Genomic DNA, 15,279 nt, shown 5'->3' with positions numbered 1-15,279 from the left:
TTCATTGCAGGCCATTTTTTAACTTATGGAATGACACAAGCATCTAAATAGTGGAAGAGAAACAATTTTGACATTAATTTATTTACCATTAGTGGTTTCAGAGCCAAAAGCAGCAGAACTATTCAATCAAGATGTAATTGTTGTTGGATGGCTGGGTGTGGGTAGATTGTAAAGCACTCATTTGTGTTTTATCTTGTACTTCTAAAGGTTTTTCCATTCCCTTCCCCCGCCCCATATACTAAAATTTCACTGACTTACTCTTAATTTCTCAAGTAAATTCATATAGGCTTTTGACTTTGAAGAATAATTTATGCTGTCTTGAGTGTTTCCTCAGAATTTTTAAATCATAGGATAGATATCTTGCCTTGCAGTATTTTAAAGTATGTTTTCCTTTTCCATTTTGATTTAGCATTGTCCGTGAGATTTTCACTGCAAATAATTGATTTCAAATAGCAATTTGAAAATCCTTTTATAGATCACCTGAAGATGTAACTTAATCAAGTCTCTCTGGTTATAACTTAATCTTACTTCTTTGTCCTTCTTTGAAATGTCACTTGCAGTGTTGTTCTTACAGGTGTTTTTTTGGTGGCTTTTTTTTTTTCTTTCTTTTTTACTTTTTGTGCTGGTTTTGGCTGGGATAGAGTTGGTTTTCTTCCAAGAAGTCTTCAGGAATGCCTTAGAGGGAGTATCCTTGGGATTTATGTGGAAGTTCAATACTTTCCTCCTAGATTCTGTTTTCTCTTTTCACCTCACTAGATCTCTGTTTAATCTCACCTATAAATCAAAATGCAGCTCCCTGGAATTCATGAGAAACAAGCATTTTAGTAAGTCTTACCTACTTTTGCAACAGCAGATGTTGACCTATACTTGCTCAATTTTTAAAGGGAGATTTTCATTGGTTGTTTGCCTTGCTGAGAGCTGCATCTGAATTCCCAAAGTTTCTAATCTGTTTTTGTTGTTCTGGTATCTTTATGAGATACCTTACATACAGATGTGAATCAACCTGTTATGGAACAGCAGTCTGTCTTGCTAGTGTAATTGAAGTGACTCTTCATACTAAAAAGCTTAAAGATGAATGTTTAGTCTTATTTTAGAGAATCAACAAGATGGGCTCTTTAGAGCATAAGCAAGGCAATGGAGATAAATTTTGGAGGATATCTGGCAGCCATGTATTTTTTTTTGTTGTTGTCACTTGAGGCTTTTAGTGTGTATTTCAGGCATAAAAGTGAGCAAAACTGCAACAGCCTATATTGTGGATGCCTTTTCTTTGAAAAGGACTTTGAATATACTTTGGAGCTGATGAGCCCCCTTTTCCTGTCCTGATCAGGTTAGTCAGGGGAACAATACTATCTCACTCGCCTTCCCCCATTGCTCATGACGTTCCTCTGCTTCTCTTGATACAAGTTTTCATGTAAGTATTCCATTTAATGCAAATATATTAAGTGGTTCCATTCTAACTGGGGAATTAGCAATGTACTTCTTTGACATTTTATCTATTGCTTTCATAATGTATACTTTTAGTAGCCCTTTCTGCCTGTTGATCCCATTTTTAAGACATTCAGAATTTTTGAAATGATAGATCAAAGAAATACCTGCACTGCATTCTCCAGTATTTACATGTCTTGGCCTTCCCTTAGCTTTTCCTGATCAGAAAACATACTTCAGGAGAGTTTGTATTCAAGCCCTTGACCAAAAATACTGGTTTGTAACATTTGTGTGCTGTAGCGTGTCACTGTTGGCAAATATTTAAATCTCTTTCTACTTCTCAAACTTGTGTCTTGTGTCCTTTTGTCTCCTTTATTCATCCCATTGTGAATTTCTAGCCATCAGTTGATATTCTACTTGGTAAAAATGAAGCTATTAATTTTGCCCTGCTGTTACCCTCTTTCTCATTCCCTAAAGATGAAGAGGATGACTGTACCATCTGGCACGTAAACTTCACTTTGGGCCTTTCTCTAAATGTTTGTGTTTGATGTGTGGCCAAATCTTACAGATTCCTTCTTTGAGACCTTTGTTAGATATGGCCTAGCATAGCCATTACCAGAGTTAAAATGTTCTCATTTTGTATCTAAATTTCAATAATTCCTTTTTCTTGGCCATTGCTGTGTTATCTAGTCATTTAGAATATTCTGCAAGATCATTTGCCTGGTTTATAAAATCAAACGGTATTTATGTATCTTACTCGCTTTCTTTCTATCCAAAACTTATTTGTCTTTGCTGTTAAACTTTTCATGGCTTAAGTGCATTCTCGTATCATTCTTCATCCCAAGACACCTATTCCTGCTGTTAATTGGCTCATCATATGAGCCCACATTAGCCAGCTGTTAGTTTTCTGTCTACAAAGTCCCTGCATTCCTTATAAACATCTTTTTTAGAAAATAATTTTTCTCCTCCAAAGCTCTCCCTAAAGTCTTTTTGCTGTGATGTCTAAATAAAAGCTGGACACGACTTATCTCCTGGTGTGCTAAGAATTCTGCCTGTTGAGCTGACCAGTGTCAGATGTTAAAGAAAAAGGACTGGAGGGTAACTGTTCACTGTCTTTAGCTGATCTTCAGTAACTCTACAATTATGCCCTTGGACCATGGGCAATGCAAAGGAATTGGATTTAGGATCACTGCCCTTCATTGACTCCAAACTGCAGTTTTGGGTAGTTAAATATTTATTAACTCTTGAAACTCTTACTGTACTAAAATTGTGCCCTTTTCACCACAAGCTAATGTAACATGAATCACCTGGCATTTTCTGTGGCCTCTGAATGCACACATGGACTGTCACCTGGCATTCCCTGGCATGACAATGCCTGTACAGTTCAGAGCAGACAGCCCGAAATTCAGGAGGCAGAAAGTGAAGTACTTGTGACTGGGGAGAAGGACTGAGAAGTACACAAAGTTTGAAAACATACTTACACCTTGATTTTTTACTTTCAATCTGTTTGTTTCTATGATCTTGTGGGCTTCAATTTCTGTAGTATATACTCTACTGACCATATATTATTATTGATGTTTCTTCATAGGAAATAAGAGGCATTTGAGGATGATTTCCAATATGCCTGTGGCATTTTTTTCCTGGAAATCCATCAACCTTTTAGCCTGTTGTTTTCTTTGTACACTCTGTATTCTTTCCTTCCTGGGAAAGAGAGTTTGAGAGTGAATGTAACTAGTGAACTTGTTTTTATGTATTTATGTAAGCATGTTGTGGTATTTTAAAGGAATATAATGTAAATGCTGTCTATCTATCTATTTATTTAGCTGTATTGTAATTGTGTGTAGGGTTTTTGAGTTCAGGTATAATCAGAGAAATATAATGAGTGAAATCTGGAGGTGGGGTTAAAGTTCCTTTAAAAGTTCATGAAATGAAAATAAAGAAAATACATTTTTATTTTTCCCAAAAGAGTAATCTTACTGTTGTTTTTTCCAAGCTGCACTTAAAACTAATATATGAAGCATAAAAATAATAGTTAATAATGAAATGTTTTAGGCAGTATGCTGTATTTTATTCTTAAAGGCATTTCAAAAGAGTATGTCTTTTATCTTGGTTGTTATTTTTCAGAGATAAAAATTGAATGCATGTTTTTAACAAAATTGTTATTGACTTTGGGCTTTATTTTAGTAAATGTATTTGTTCTTCCCTTTTAAATGAAACTTTATTACATGTGGACATTTATTGTTATGGAAAAACTATACTAGAAACATTAGTGTTAATAGCTTAGTATTTTAGTCCTTCACAAATTAATGTCTGTGGTAACTGGATGATTTTAGGCCTGTTCTTACAAACAAGGCCTTACTGATGTGCAAGGAACAGTAATACGTGTCAAAAACTCCACATTAACCAAGGTAAGCAGTATAAATGGGGTGTAGGAATCCCCTGTTAGGCTAAAAATCTCCAAGAGAAAATCTCCAGAGCCTACAAATTAAAGACCTCCAATATAATTTAAAAATAAAGCCTTTTATGTAGTAGGAGAGCATTTTTTCAGCTGATAATCAAATAACACTATTATACAGGCTTACTAGATTTGCAAATTTACAAGTTTTTACAAGTCAGTTGGGTCCCTTCCTCAGGAAATCAGTTGAAGTTTTTTTTTCCTGTATTAACTCAAAGAGCTTGCTTGTCCTTAAATCCTTCTGAATATATTTGCCTTATAATTTGACTACATTGAGTCAACACCCTTATAGGAACTGTAATGCAATAAAAAAAAAAGAGAAACTGTTCAATATAGTTTCCAATTACCTTAGGATCAGATTGGAGAAACTGGAATGTACACAATAAAACCTGCATAAGACTTGAGTTTTGTGAGATTTTGGAAGCAACCAGTGCTTTTCAGCATAAAATACCATTTGAAAGCTTTACTCTGCTTCCAATGGTTGTAAAGTGATAAAAATGAAAATATGTGTGTGTCTTGAAATGTGAATTTTACTTTTTAAAATTTTCTGAACCACACCTTTGTGGAATTGAAAGTCTCATATGTAAGTAACTGAGCATCACTGCTTTTACTCAGTCAATTTTTTTATTATAGTGAATGTTTTTGCTTTGCCATGTTCTGCAATAAAATTCTTTATAACTTATTTACATTTTTACTTTGGAAAAATATGTCGATTCAGATGTGCCTGGTGAATTTATTTTGTAAAAGTCTTCAGGTTACATTGGATTCCCCAATATGCATCCTTCTTGCAAACAGAATATGGAATATTAGTTCTGTCTTGTATGTACTAGCAGCAGTTATTACAAAATATTTGAATGTATCCAGAAATAAAGTTGTACTTTGAGATATGAATTTGTTGCATTTGGCCATAAAATTTTAGTTGCGGTTTCATTTCAGTTTTGCAAATAAAATTAGTCTGATGTAATTAATTGCTTTTATTTTAGCAAATGATTATAGAGAGAAAGAAACTTGCATTTGAATATACCTGTAAAGGAAAGTATTATATCTGATGTGTTTCCAGTGAACAATTTCTAAGGCCAGTAACTAAATGGGCTCCAGTGTAATAATTTTTCATTTCTTCAACTTATTTTTAGTTGACTTGGAGCATATTCGCACAGTGAAAGCTGACAAGCACCAGCGATTTTGTCAGGAAAACAACTTCAGTAGCCATTTTGTGTCAGCCAAGACAGGAGATTCTGTAAGTAAGGAAAAACCCCAAACTTGTAGATATCTGTAATTTTTTTTCAAGATGCAGCAGTTATGTTATACTTCACATAAACTGTTGAGAACTCTGAGTGCTGCAGGCCCGTTTTTGCCTCCCTTAGTTGCATGAAAAGTAGATCTTTGTATGGATGTGTATTATTCTTATTAAATTACAGTGGTTTCTCATCTGATTTTCAGTTTGAGGTACAAATTTTAATGGAAATGATCTGACTTATACATCAGCGTGAAAACTGAGACCAGCTAAATCTCTGTTTGCTGTCAGCCTGTAGTTAAGTATATTTCTTCATTCCAGGTGGAGTCCCATCTACAACCCATCAATATAGAATTTTCCAACAATTGGTAAATAATGTGACAAGACCCTGTTGCAATAAAAGATTTTAATATGAGTCCTGAGCCATGAGAGACATTCCCTTTGCAGCTCCATTGAAATTTGAACATTCTGACATTTGTACCAGATGCTTTGCAGAGTACATTTTTGAACAATCTTTTGACTCTGAGCTAACTGGGTTATTTATTTTAGTTGGAAGTGTATGAAAGAAAAGGTTCTTTTTCAGTTGACACTATAAGTCAAATTAAATCATATTGTATTGTTTTGCTTGATTTCTGTCTCATGCCTAATGAGTTTGTCATTCCCATAAAACAGTCTTGTATCTGTCTCCTTAATATTACTGTTGACAAGAAAGTTTACTTTCTTTTAATGTTATTGAATAGCAAGACCATGGTCAAGTACATGGATGTATAGTCCACAAATGGATTCACTTGTTAAGGTCTTAGATGAATCTTGTGCAGTGAGCTGCCTAATTTTGTAAAATAATAGTTTTTCTGTAAAGTCTAACAATGCTGCTGTTACAAATGCAGTGAGTCCTGATTCTCTTTATAGTTTGTGTTAAATCCTTGGCATATTTTTTTAAGTGTGAAAATACAGCCTTTTTATGCTAGCAACAGAAGAAAAAATTACAATACTACACTTAGTAAAATGTGCATCTGATAAAATGTATTCTTTTCTCAAGGAGACCACCAAAATCAGTTCATGTTATAATTGATACATTTATCATTGCTAATTATGACAGAATATTTCAGCTTTTTAGTTAAATCATTAATTACATCAGCATTCCACTATATATACTGATTTGTACTTTTCATAGCTTACTGTTTAAAAACGAAAGTAAATCTGAACATGACTAGAAAACATTAACGGGAAATCCCTGCCTAAATATATACTAACAAAAGAAGTAGTTTCAATAGTTCATTTTTAGTTTCAATATAAATTTGCATTATCCCTTTCACTGCTGCTGCACACTGATCATTCAGAAGATGGAGTGTTTAACCTAGACAGTGATTTAAGAAAAGGCATGCGTTGCTACTGTGAATATAGACTAGAGGAGTCTTACTCAGTTCAATGATTTGTTTTGTTTATGTCAGATCTTTTCAACAGACCTATTTGCAAAGGATGATTTTGTGTGTATAGAAAATTCCAAAAGTCATCTCAGGGGCAAAAAAAATTTCATGGAAGATTTATTATTACTAACTGTGTTACTGTCTACCAAATCACATAGCTGAAGCATTGCACTTGTGCTTGATGTTTTTTGCACAGTGTCCTCAGGGCAAGTGATGTAGCTCAGAGCACCTGTGATCTTGATGTGGGTTCAACTAGGTCTCTGAGCCTCAGAATCTCTGTTCAGTGTACCCTTTCTTGTTGTGTAGATGGTGGTAGAACAGACCAGTACTACACCAAGGAGTTGAGAGAAAGAGCAATTGTTTTGGAAGCAACCACACTTCGCTGGTTGTGCCACTAATTTTTTTCTGGTTTCCATCTCGGATGTTAGAAGAGACTATGTAAATTGTATTTTTCGTAATTTTCACTGAAAATGACGGTGAGCGTGTACATAGATTTTTTTTTTTTTTTTTTGTGGGTGGCAGCTGCATGATGCAAACCAATGTTAGTTATTTAGATAGTGAGCTCAGACGTCGTTAGCAGCCCTGCAGATGAAATGTAATTTGTAGCTTGGCAATACAGTGTTTAGCAGCACCGCACACTTAAGCTGCTCCTCTTGAGCATGTCATATTCTTTAATCACACTTAAAATGCAGTTTTACCTAAACAGTGAGATAGGTGGACTGTCTTGAGATGAATTAAAGCAGTTATTTAAAACAGCATTGCCACCCAGTATTATGTGTTAAACCGTGTCCAAAGTCTAACTCTGCCAGGCTGCTGCTGCAGGCTGTACAACATCCTGCTTGTTCCTAGATACTTCTCTTCAGTGTATGTTCTGTAAGATTCTTCAGAACTCTTTCATACTGCTATTTTTTGGACATATGTAGTAGGGATTTTGGTGATGTCGATGCACAGTTCTGTTATACTGAGTTTCAGAAACCTACATCTCTTATTTCACAATACACTGGTAATACATTTTTGTGCTCAACATTAGTGAATACCCTTATTCATATTTTATAGCACCGAGAGTAGTATTTGAGAGGTGGGTTGTGTAAAAGCTTGTTTAAACTTAGGTCTCTGGAGGCAAAGTAGAAGTGTTGCTTAACAATCCAGCATACTGTTCATTCCTTGTACCATTGTTGAATTATTTTCTCAAATTTTTAAACAAAATTGAAAGTACCAGATGAGGTTTTTTTTTCAGATCTGTTTTGCACAGGTCATAATTTTGTATATCATTGTTTACTGTTCAGGAATGGTTTGATATATTTGAAAGAACCTCAAGGATGTCTGTTTTTAATCATTGAAATTCAATTTATTTTCCTTCCATAGGTCTTCCTGTGTTTTCAGAGAATTGCTGCTGACATACTCGGCATCAAATTAAACAAAGCAGAATTGGAACAATCACAGGTGATTTTCCACAAATACATGGATTTTTTTAGTATTTTATTTAGTATTAAAAGTGATCTTGTGCATTTATAACTGTTCTTTAAATAAATCTTCATCTGTTGTTCTGAAGATAAATACTCAATTTCACAACAGCTTTTTGAAATATGATAATTCCTTACTTATCTGTCATGATCAAATCTCTGAAACAAGAAAAAACATGTTCAAAAATGAAGAAAAAACTTTAGTTCTAAGGATGTTTGTTTAACAATAGCACTTAAGATTAGTTTAGAAATTAAATATGTGTGCATATGCAGGTAGCATGGAAGATATAAATTATATTATATGCATGGGTTTAAACTGAAAAATTTTTCTACAACCCAATTTCAGAAACCTCAAAAAGAAAGATTATACTACTGAGGTAACTCTGTGCAATGACATTTGAGATTACAGTTATTTAAATTTACTTAGTGTACCCAAATGTTTCTGTTCTATGGTGTAACATGATCTGCTTTTCAATACCAGTGTTAAATAAGTACCACAAAATAAGTCAATGAGTTTATTTCAAATAAGTGGCAAAGCATTTCTTATGTACAGCTTGGTGTCCTTCTTTTTGAAATATACAATAAATATGTAATTTCTAAAAGTGCTTTGCCACAGCAGTGTTTGCAATCTGTGTTGAAGTGGTTAACTAGAAAACTGTATTGCAAACAGTAAAATTGTAAAATAAACTTACAAAGCATACTTAACAACAAATTAGTTTTAAAAAGCTGTAATTTATAGGCAGAGAAATACTAAGTGTGTCTTTTAAATGTTCTTTTACTACTAAGGCACCATCCATCTATTATTTTGATCTCTGTGATTATTTGTGCTAAATAATTGAGCACACAGAGTTCTTAAATTTTTCTTTGCTTGTTTAGCTAGCACTGGACTATCAGTCCTAGACCTCTCTGTGCTCTGAGTGTTCTGTAACTCAAGTGTAAGATTGTAGAAAGGTGTGTAAATACCTTAAATTCAAAGGAGACTTATAATAGGGTTATAGGGAAAACTGTATAATTCTAAAGAAAGGGCATCGTTATAGGTTGTCTTTAAAGTAGGAAGCTCTGTATAGCCCCAGTTCAAGAGTACATAATTATGTCAAACTGGTATCAGATTTAAGTAGGCTTCCTTCTACTTTAGTATTGTGATTAGCTTTTAATTTTGTTGAGTAGATCAATGGAATATGCAATATACGGATCAGTTGATATTACACACATTGCATTATCAATAGTCTATAAATAGTTAATTTGCATAAATTAAATACTGTGGCATATATTACTATTGATGTGAATCCAGGCTCTAATTATCAAAAAAAAAGGTAAAAAAATATCTCTGAAAAACCACCACCACTCACAAAACAAACAAACAAACAAACAAAAAAAAAACCCCAAACCCAACAAAAGAAGAAATAAAGCCAGTAAATTAATTTGGACAGGAAAGAAACTTCACTGTTGCTTTTCAGGTACAGCAGAAGTCACTATGTGGTGCAACAGTGTGTGTGTAGCTAAAGAGTGTGAGATACTTGATTTGCAAAGTTCTGTTAATGGAGCATAATTTAAATCTACTCCAAACAAGCAATAGGTCTTTGTTACCAGTAAAACCTTTGCTCCATTTGAGAGGGTTATTTTGAAAGGATTCTAAGAGTTTCCCTAATGAGAATTGTGTTGGAATGTGTGTTAGCTGTATCTTAAGGCTCACTGTTGTATGGAACCAAATACCCCCATTACTTCATAAGAATAGAAAAGGGAAAGTCTCTTCATAATCTGGAGAGTGAAATCTTGAACCTTCATATCCTCGGGAAGATAAATTCTCTTGAGAGAAATTCATTTGTCTGCAGTAGAAAAGCCTAATGAAGTGATGTGTGGATGATGTTTGCCAAACGCACGGAGCTGGTCTCTTGGCTGGAAGGGAGGTGGTGTTAGAGGATGATGCCATTATTAGGTTTCTGTTTTACCATAGACTCTTGTATCACAGATGGTGGTGGGAGTTTTTTCCTCTTTCATCTCTAAAATGGGCACGTGTCTTCCTTAATTTGTGGGACAATTATATGATGTGTGTTCCTTAAAGTTTTTAGGCATTGAATACTCTAGCCACTGGGCTATAAAATTAGATCAGTGGATAAACAGGTGCTAGATAAATGCTATAAAGAATCTAATAAATATAAGACAATAGTAAATGTGACTCATCCATAAAGTATACAAGTGTTGACTTGGATTCAATCTTTAAATAAGGACTTTGGTTTTTACAAATGTGCACTATTTACACACTGGATTAATTTGAGTTTTCCATATTTTGTGTAATGTGAGATTTCCTTATTTTGAAAACTGAGATGGTTTCTGCTTGAATCCATTTGTCAGAGAACATCAGATATGTTCATTCAATCTAGGCAGTAGCAAAATATAAGATTAAGTATTGAATTTGTGTAAAATGCCAACAGTCAAATGCTATATTTGTATTTTTTTATTGTCTAGTATTGAGAATACACTTTAAAATTATTTCTAGTGCTTGATTTTGTGCCTGAAGGTCTTACTTCTTGTGTTTAGAGTCAGTTATGGTTGTTACAGTCTATGAAGATCTCAGATGTGACTTATAGGTGGATGCAAATAAGTCATAGGAATCCCAAACATAGTATTTTAACTTGTATGAATTTGTGGGGTTTGGCTCATGACTTTTGAGCTTTGATCAGTAGCAGAACTGCAGATGCTCTTGTGAAAAGTATATGAGGTTCTTGGTTGCCTTCAAATTAGCAGCACAACTTCTGTTAATTGACTGGAAGAACAAGCCTTAGAGATTGAATTATATTTACTCTGCATTGTTTCAGAAAACAGCTGCAGCAGTTTAAGATATTAATGCAGCCCAAGCTATTTGCTGCTGCCTTTTTGTTGGAACGTATTGCTCCCACATCAGAATCAGAACATGGAAGGTGATCATGTGCTTTGGCCACATCAGGGTGAAGTTGAGCAGCTTAGCTTAAACTGCTGCTGAAAGTTGTTTTAAAGAGAAGCTGCCAGACTGTGCTGAAGTGGATGAGGTGCAAGTCCACGTTACATTCCAGCAGCTCTCCTTTGGCAGCAATGACCTCCAGCAGAGGAATAGGACAGACATTTGGGGGTGGTAAGTCTTTAAACTATCTCAGCTAGAGCTACTAAACCTTGTCTGTTAACATGCTGAGATGACTGTTAATCAAACCTTTATTTGGACAAAACTGTGGTGAAACAAAGAACTAGATTACTCTTCATGCGTGACTGGAAAGTAGAGCATGTTTTTTGAAATAGAACAGTTCCAAAATAATGAAATTGCAGATTCTGACTTATTTTCAGTCCTCAAAATACTCTCCCTTTTAAATTGCAAGGGTCTGATGAAATGTGAGTAAATAGCTCCTTTATTAATCAAATGTTTTTCTTTCTGTATTTTTTACTTTCAACCGTAGTGTAAAAACTGCATGGGGTACAGCTTTGTTCCTTGGCACTGGCAAGAGCTAGCATTTTTGTAAGTGATGTGTAGTTTTCTCTCTAACTAAACACCAGTTCAGCAGACCAGTGTGTGTGTGCCAGCTTTGTACAATAAAGTGTTTGGCAGATAAGTCAGATCTGGAATACAGAGCACCTGGACCAAGAAAAGGTTATTTCTCGTTATTGACGTTGATTTGAGCCATGGCAATGATACACTTGATGTAGAATCTGATGCAGAGGCCCAAGTTTTTAATTACCAAAAAGTTAATGAAAGTAATGTTGCAGTGATATTTTTAAACTCTTATTTGGATGAAATTCCATTAGAAAATCCAAGTCATTTATGATCATCAGTTTTTTGCTGCAGTGTACCTAAGCATAGGTCACTAATCTGCCTGTGTTTACAGGATGGGATTTAGACCAATGTTTGAGGAACAATTAATTGCCTACTGACTGCAGGACTTTTGGGTTTTTTTTTGCCCTTCAGCTCTAGTCAAAATATTGGTATGAAGAAACTAGGTCCTGTGAGGTCAGATAATGCTGTTTAATGCTAAAACTCCTACTACTGCCCTTCATGGGATTTGGCAACCTTTCTCTTGATAACATCAGGCCAGGAGTCCAGTAAATCATGAGTGTTGTCCACTAGATAAGATAATATGAATGTGATGAATTAAGCTCAAGAAGAGTACTTCAGCAGCTAATAAATCCAGGTCCTTTGCCAGCCTATTCAATTATTGTTGCTTGTTTGACATACAGGTTTATTTACAGAGGTAATCTTTAATGTATACTGTTTATATATTCCTAATCCAGTTTATATATTGTTTCCCTTAAAATAATATAATTTAATTATTTATTAATTCATTATAACCTTGAAAATATATTGAAGGAAAGTTGAAGTATTTAGGAAAAATATTAAACTGGTTTAGGGTATCCTTCATAGCAGACTTACCTCCTCTTGCTGCTTCTTTGCTGAAATTGTTCCATGAATTTTACTTCCCTTTGCATGAGCCCTGTATTGACCCTGTATTAATAATGAGAACCCTGTATCCATTACCTGTATTAATAATGAGAAAACAGTTTTGTTTGTCTTTAAGGGAAAAAATGGGAACTTTTTATTTTTAAATGAAGCAAAGAAAAATCAAAACTGCGATATGAGGTTGTTAATTTGGTCACTGCTTTTGGATTACATATTTAGGTGTAATGGGATAGTTATGTGATGGGAAAGATGCATGTGTGCAGCTAATGCACTTGTTACAGGCTGATAATGTAGTATTTAAGTATCTTTGACTTGAGGAGGAATAGGCCACTGTCATCTTTTCTTCCACTGAATTCCCTGTCTTTTTATTCTGTCCCTTCTCTAGCTTTAATACACTTTTGCTGATTGCATGTATGAGCCTTTCACTTTGTTGCTTTGAGAGGGCATTTTCTGGAGAAAGCTCGACTAGCAGCCCTGGTGCTGAGAGTGCTGCTTTCAGCCAGACGTGTTGCTCTTATATCTGCCTAAGGCCTGAAAATGCACTTTCATTTTGCTCCTGCATAATCTTATGTTATCCATTCATTCTTTTCAACTACTGATTAATCTCTCCATTGTTTTCCTTCTCTTTTCTTTTTACATTCTTCTCCTTGCCCTCTATCCATCATGTTGATACATGGTTAACAGAATGTTGTCAGGGCAGAACTAGTGAAATATCCTGAAGAAGATAACCAACATCACACTTCCAACTGCCAGAGCAAAGTCTGCTCAATGCAGTAGTTCAGGTATTGATGGAAAACTTGGTTTGTTTCTCTTTTATAAGCTGCATTGTTTTTACATGAAGTAACAACTGTTAAAGTAAGTTCTTTTGGAAGATTGTGTTTTGTACGTGTAAGTACTTGTAATACTCAACATATTATTTTGGAACGTTGTGTACAATTAATTACATAGTGTTTCTAATAATCAGATAGTTTGTAGAAACTTTGAAATTCTTTATGTTACTGTATTCAGTGCTATAGATTCAAAATATTGCATAGCTGTCTCAGATGGAAATGGATACAAAATTTTACATTTCTGTCTCATGTAGGAGAGAGCATCAGTCATCATATGCTTTGTAAATAGAATGTGTAATATCTGTTAGATCTGTATTAGAGAAGAAATATAGTATGCAGAGCTTCTTTTTATGTTAATGTTATCTTTAGCCAGCATACGTATCAAAGCTTTTTAAAAATATGGCTGTATTTAAAATTTGGTTTGAATTCTGTCCATATTTTCTGATGAAATGCTTGGACTGAAGACAAAAAGACTTAGGTACAATTTCCAGTTACAATTTAGGCAGTTATTATTAAAGAATGAACGGCACAACTTTTGCAAATAAATTCTGTTTTATTACTCTGACACAGGAAAATTTTCATGGAAGTAAAACTGTATTCACTGCTTTAGCAAGAAAATTCTACTCCTTTTGTAGTGTTGTGATAACCTACCAAGGCACTTGCTTCTGCTTAGCCTGAATAAACCTAGAATTATAATGAGACTTAGCACCTGATAAGGTTTCCTCTAAGGTAGAGATAAAAAATATTGGTTTGTTTGTTATTTTTCCCCTTGTATTTAATAAAAATCTGTTGAATGCTTCGCCAGCAAGAAGTTCTATTTTCTGATTGTTACTGTGTTTTCTTTTATGACAGAGAGTGGTGAAGGCAGATATTGTCAACTACAGTCAGGAGCCCGTGACAAGAACCATTAATCCTTCCAGGAGCTCAATGTGTGCAGTTCAGTGACCACCCTGCTCTTCTCTGGCTTGGTACCTTTGCAGTGCTCCTGCCTTGATGCAGGCTCTGGGACACCAGAAACTTTGTTTTGACAGGGACCAGCACAACAATGCCATTAGAGGTTTCAGAAACATGTTGTACCATTGACCATCACGAAGCAGCAGGCAGTTTTTTGACTGGCTCAGATTCAAACATGAGACCACACACTTGAAAAATTTCAGTCTATATTCTTAAAAATTATATTTAAATGAAACTGTATAACTGTGTTTATGTTTCCTCCACTCTGTTTGACTGATATCAGAATAAAAATAGATGAGGAAGCCCTGCATTCAAAATGCTTTTAAAGACATCACCGTGGAAGGGTATTTTGCCAAAGCATTTTCAATTTTTTTCCTCCATTTATTTGAACTAACACTCAGCAAAATGTTACTTGGAATTTGGAATAATTGTTGTTGGAATAATTTTAAACACATAATATATATTTTATCTAGGGATAATTTTGAAAGTGTTCAATTAATATATATACACTTAGCACAAAATGTATAAGTTGTATCCAGTGAGAAACAGTGCTTGAAATAAAGCTGTTATTATAAAAATAGTTACTTCTCTGAAGTCTCAAATTATCTCCATGGATGCTCTGAAAAATGCTAGTGTTTTTGTGTATTTTTATTACCACATCACCATTACTTCTTGCACTAATAGATAGGCTTATATGTCTTTATGAATATGGATGAATCTCAGTCAACAGTTTGGTCTGGAAATGATGAGTGATATATTCAACATGCATTACAAACTGTTGATAGATCAATTAGCATCAGCTACTTTAAATAACTAACAGAATGACTTTTGGCTTGGTAATCTTTTCTTTTGAATTTAGAATAAATGGCAAATAAAAAGCTGTGTGCTCTGTGATCTTCACACTTCTCCCTGTTGCTTTTCCAGCAGTGCACACAGTTCTCTGCTGGAACATCTGAACAGAAAGCTAAGGAGAGAAAAAAAATTAAGCCATCTCAATGCCCAAACTAGAAATCTTTTCCTGTTTAAACTCTAGAATGTGCTTTCTAATAACTACAAGGAAACATTTGGAGA

The 15,279-nt window shown here is 34.5% G+C and overlaps 1 protein-coding gene across 1 annotated transcript in view; it reads left to right on the top strand.

Moving 5' to 3' along the window:
• Positions 1 to 14,797, top strand: part of RAB28 (RAB28, member RAS oncogene family) — a 64,770-nt gene extending 49,973 nt beyond the window's left edge. Inside the window, exons 5-7 of the mRNA XM_041477066.1 lie at positions 5,014 to 5,117; positions 7,907 to 7,984; positions 14,107 to 14,797. Of these exons, the coding sequence (XP_041333000.1) occupies positions 5,014 to 5,117; positions 7,907 to 7,984; positions 14,107 to 14,199 (275 nt within the window). The 3' untranslated portion in view covers positions 14,200 to 14,797. The remainder of the gene's footprint in view (positions 1 to 5,013; positions 5,118 to 7,906; positions 7,985 to 14,106) is intronic.
• The last annotated feature ends 482 nt before the right edge of the window (positions 14,798 to 15,279 follow it).

The sequence above is a fragment of the Pyrgilauda ruficollis genome, unplaced genomic scaffold (assembly GCF_017590135.1).
Source record: "Pyrgilauda ruficollis isolate IOZ18807 unplaced genomic scaffold, ASM1759013v1 scaffold1, whole genome shotgun sequence".
NCBI classification, from domain to species: domain Eukaryota; kingdom Metazoa; phylum Chordata; class Aves; order Passeriformes; family Passeridae; genus Pyrgilauda; species Pyrgilauda ruficollis.
Note: the sequence above shows the minus strand (reverse complement) of the source record. Positions and strands in the feature narration are given on the sequence as shown.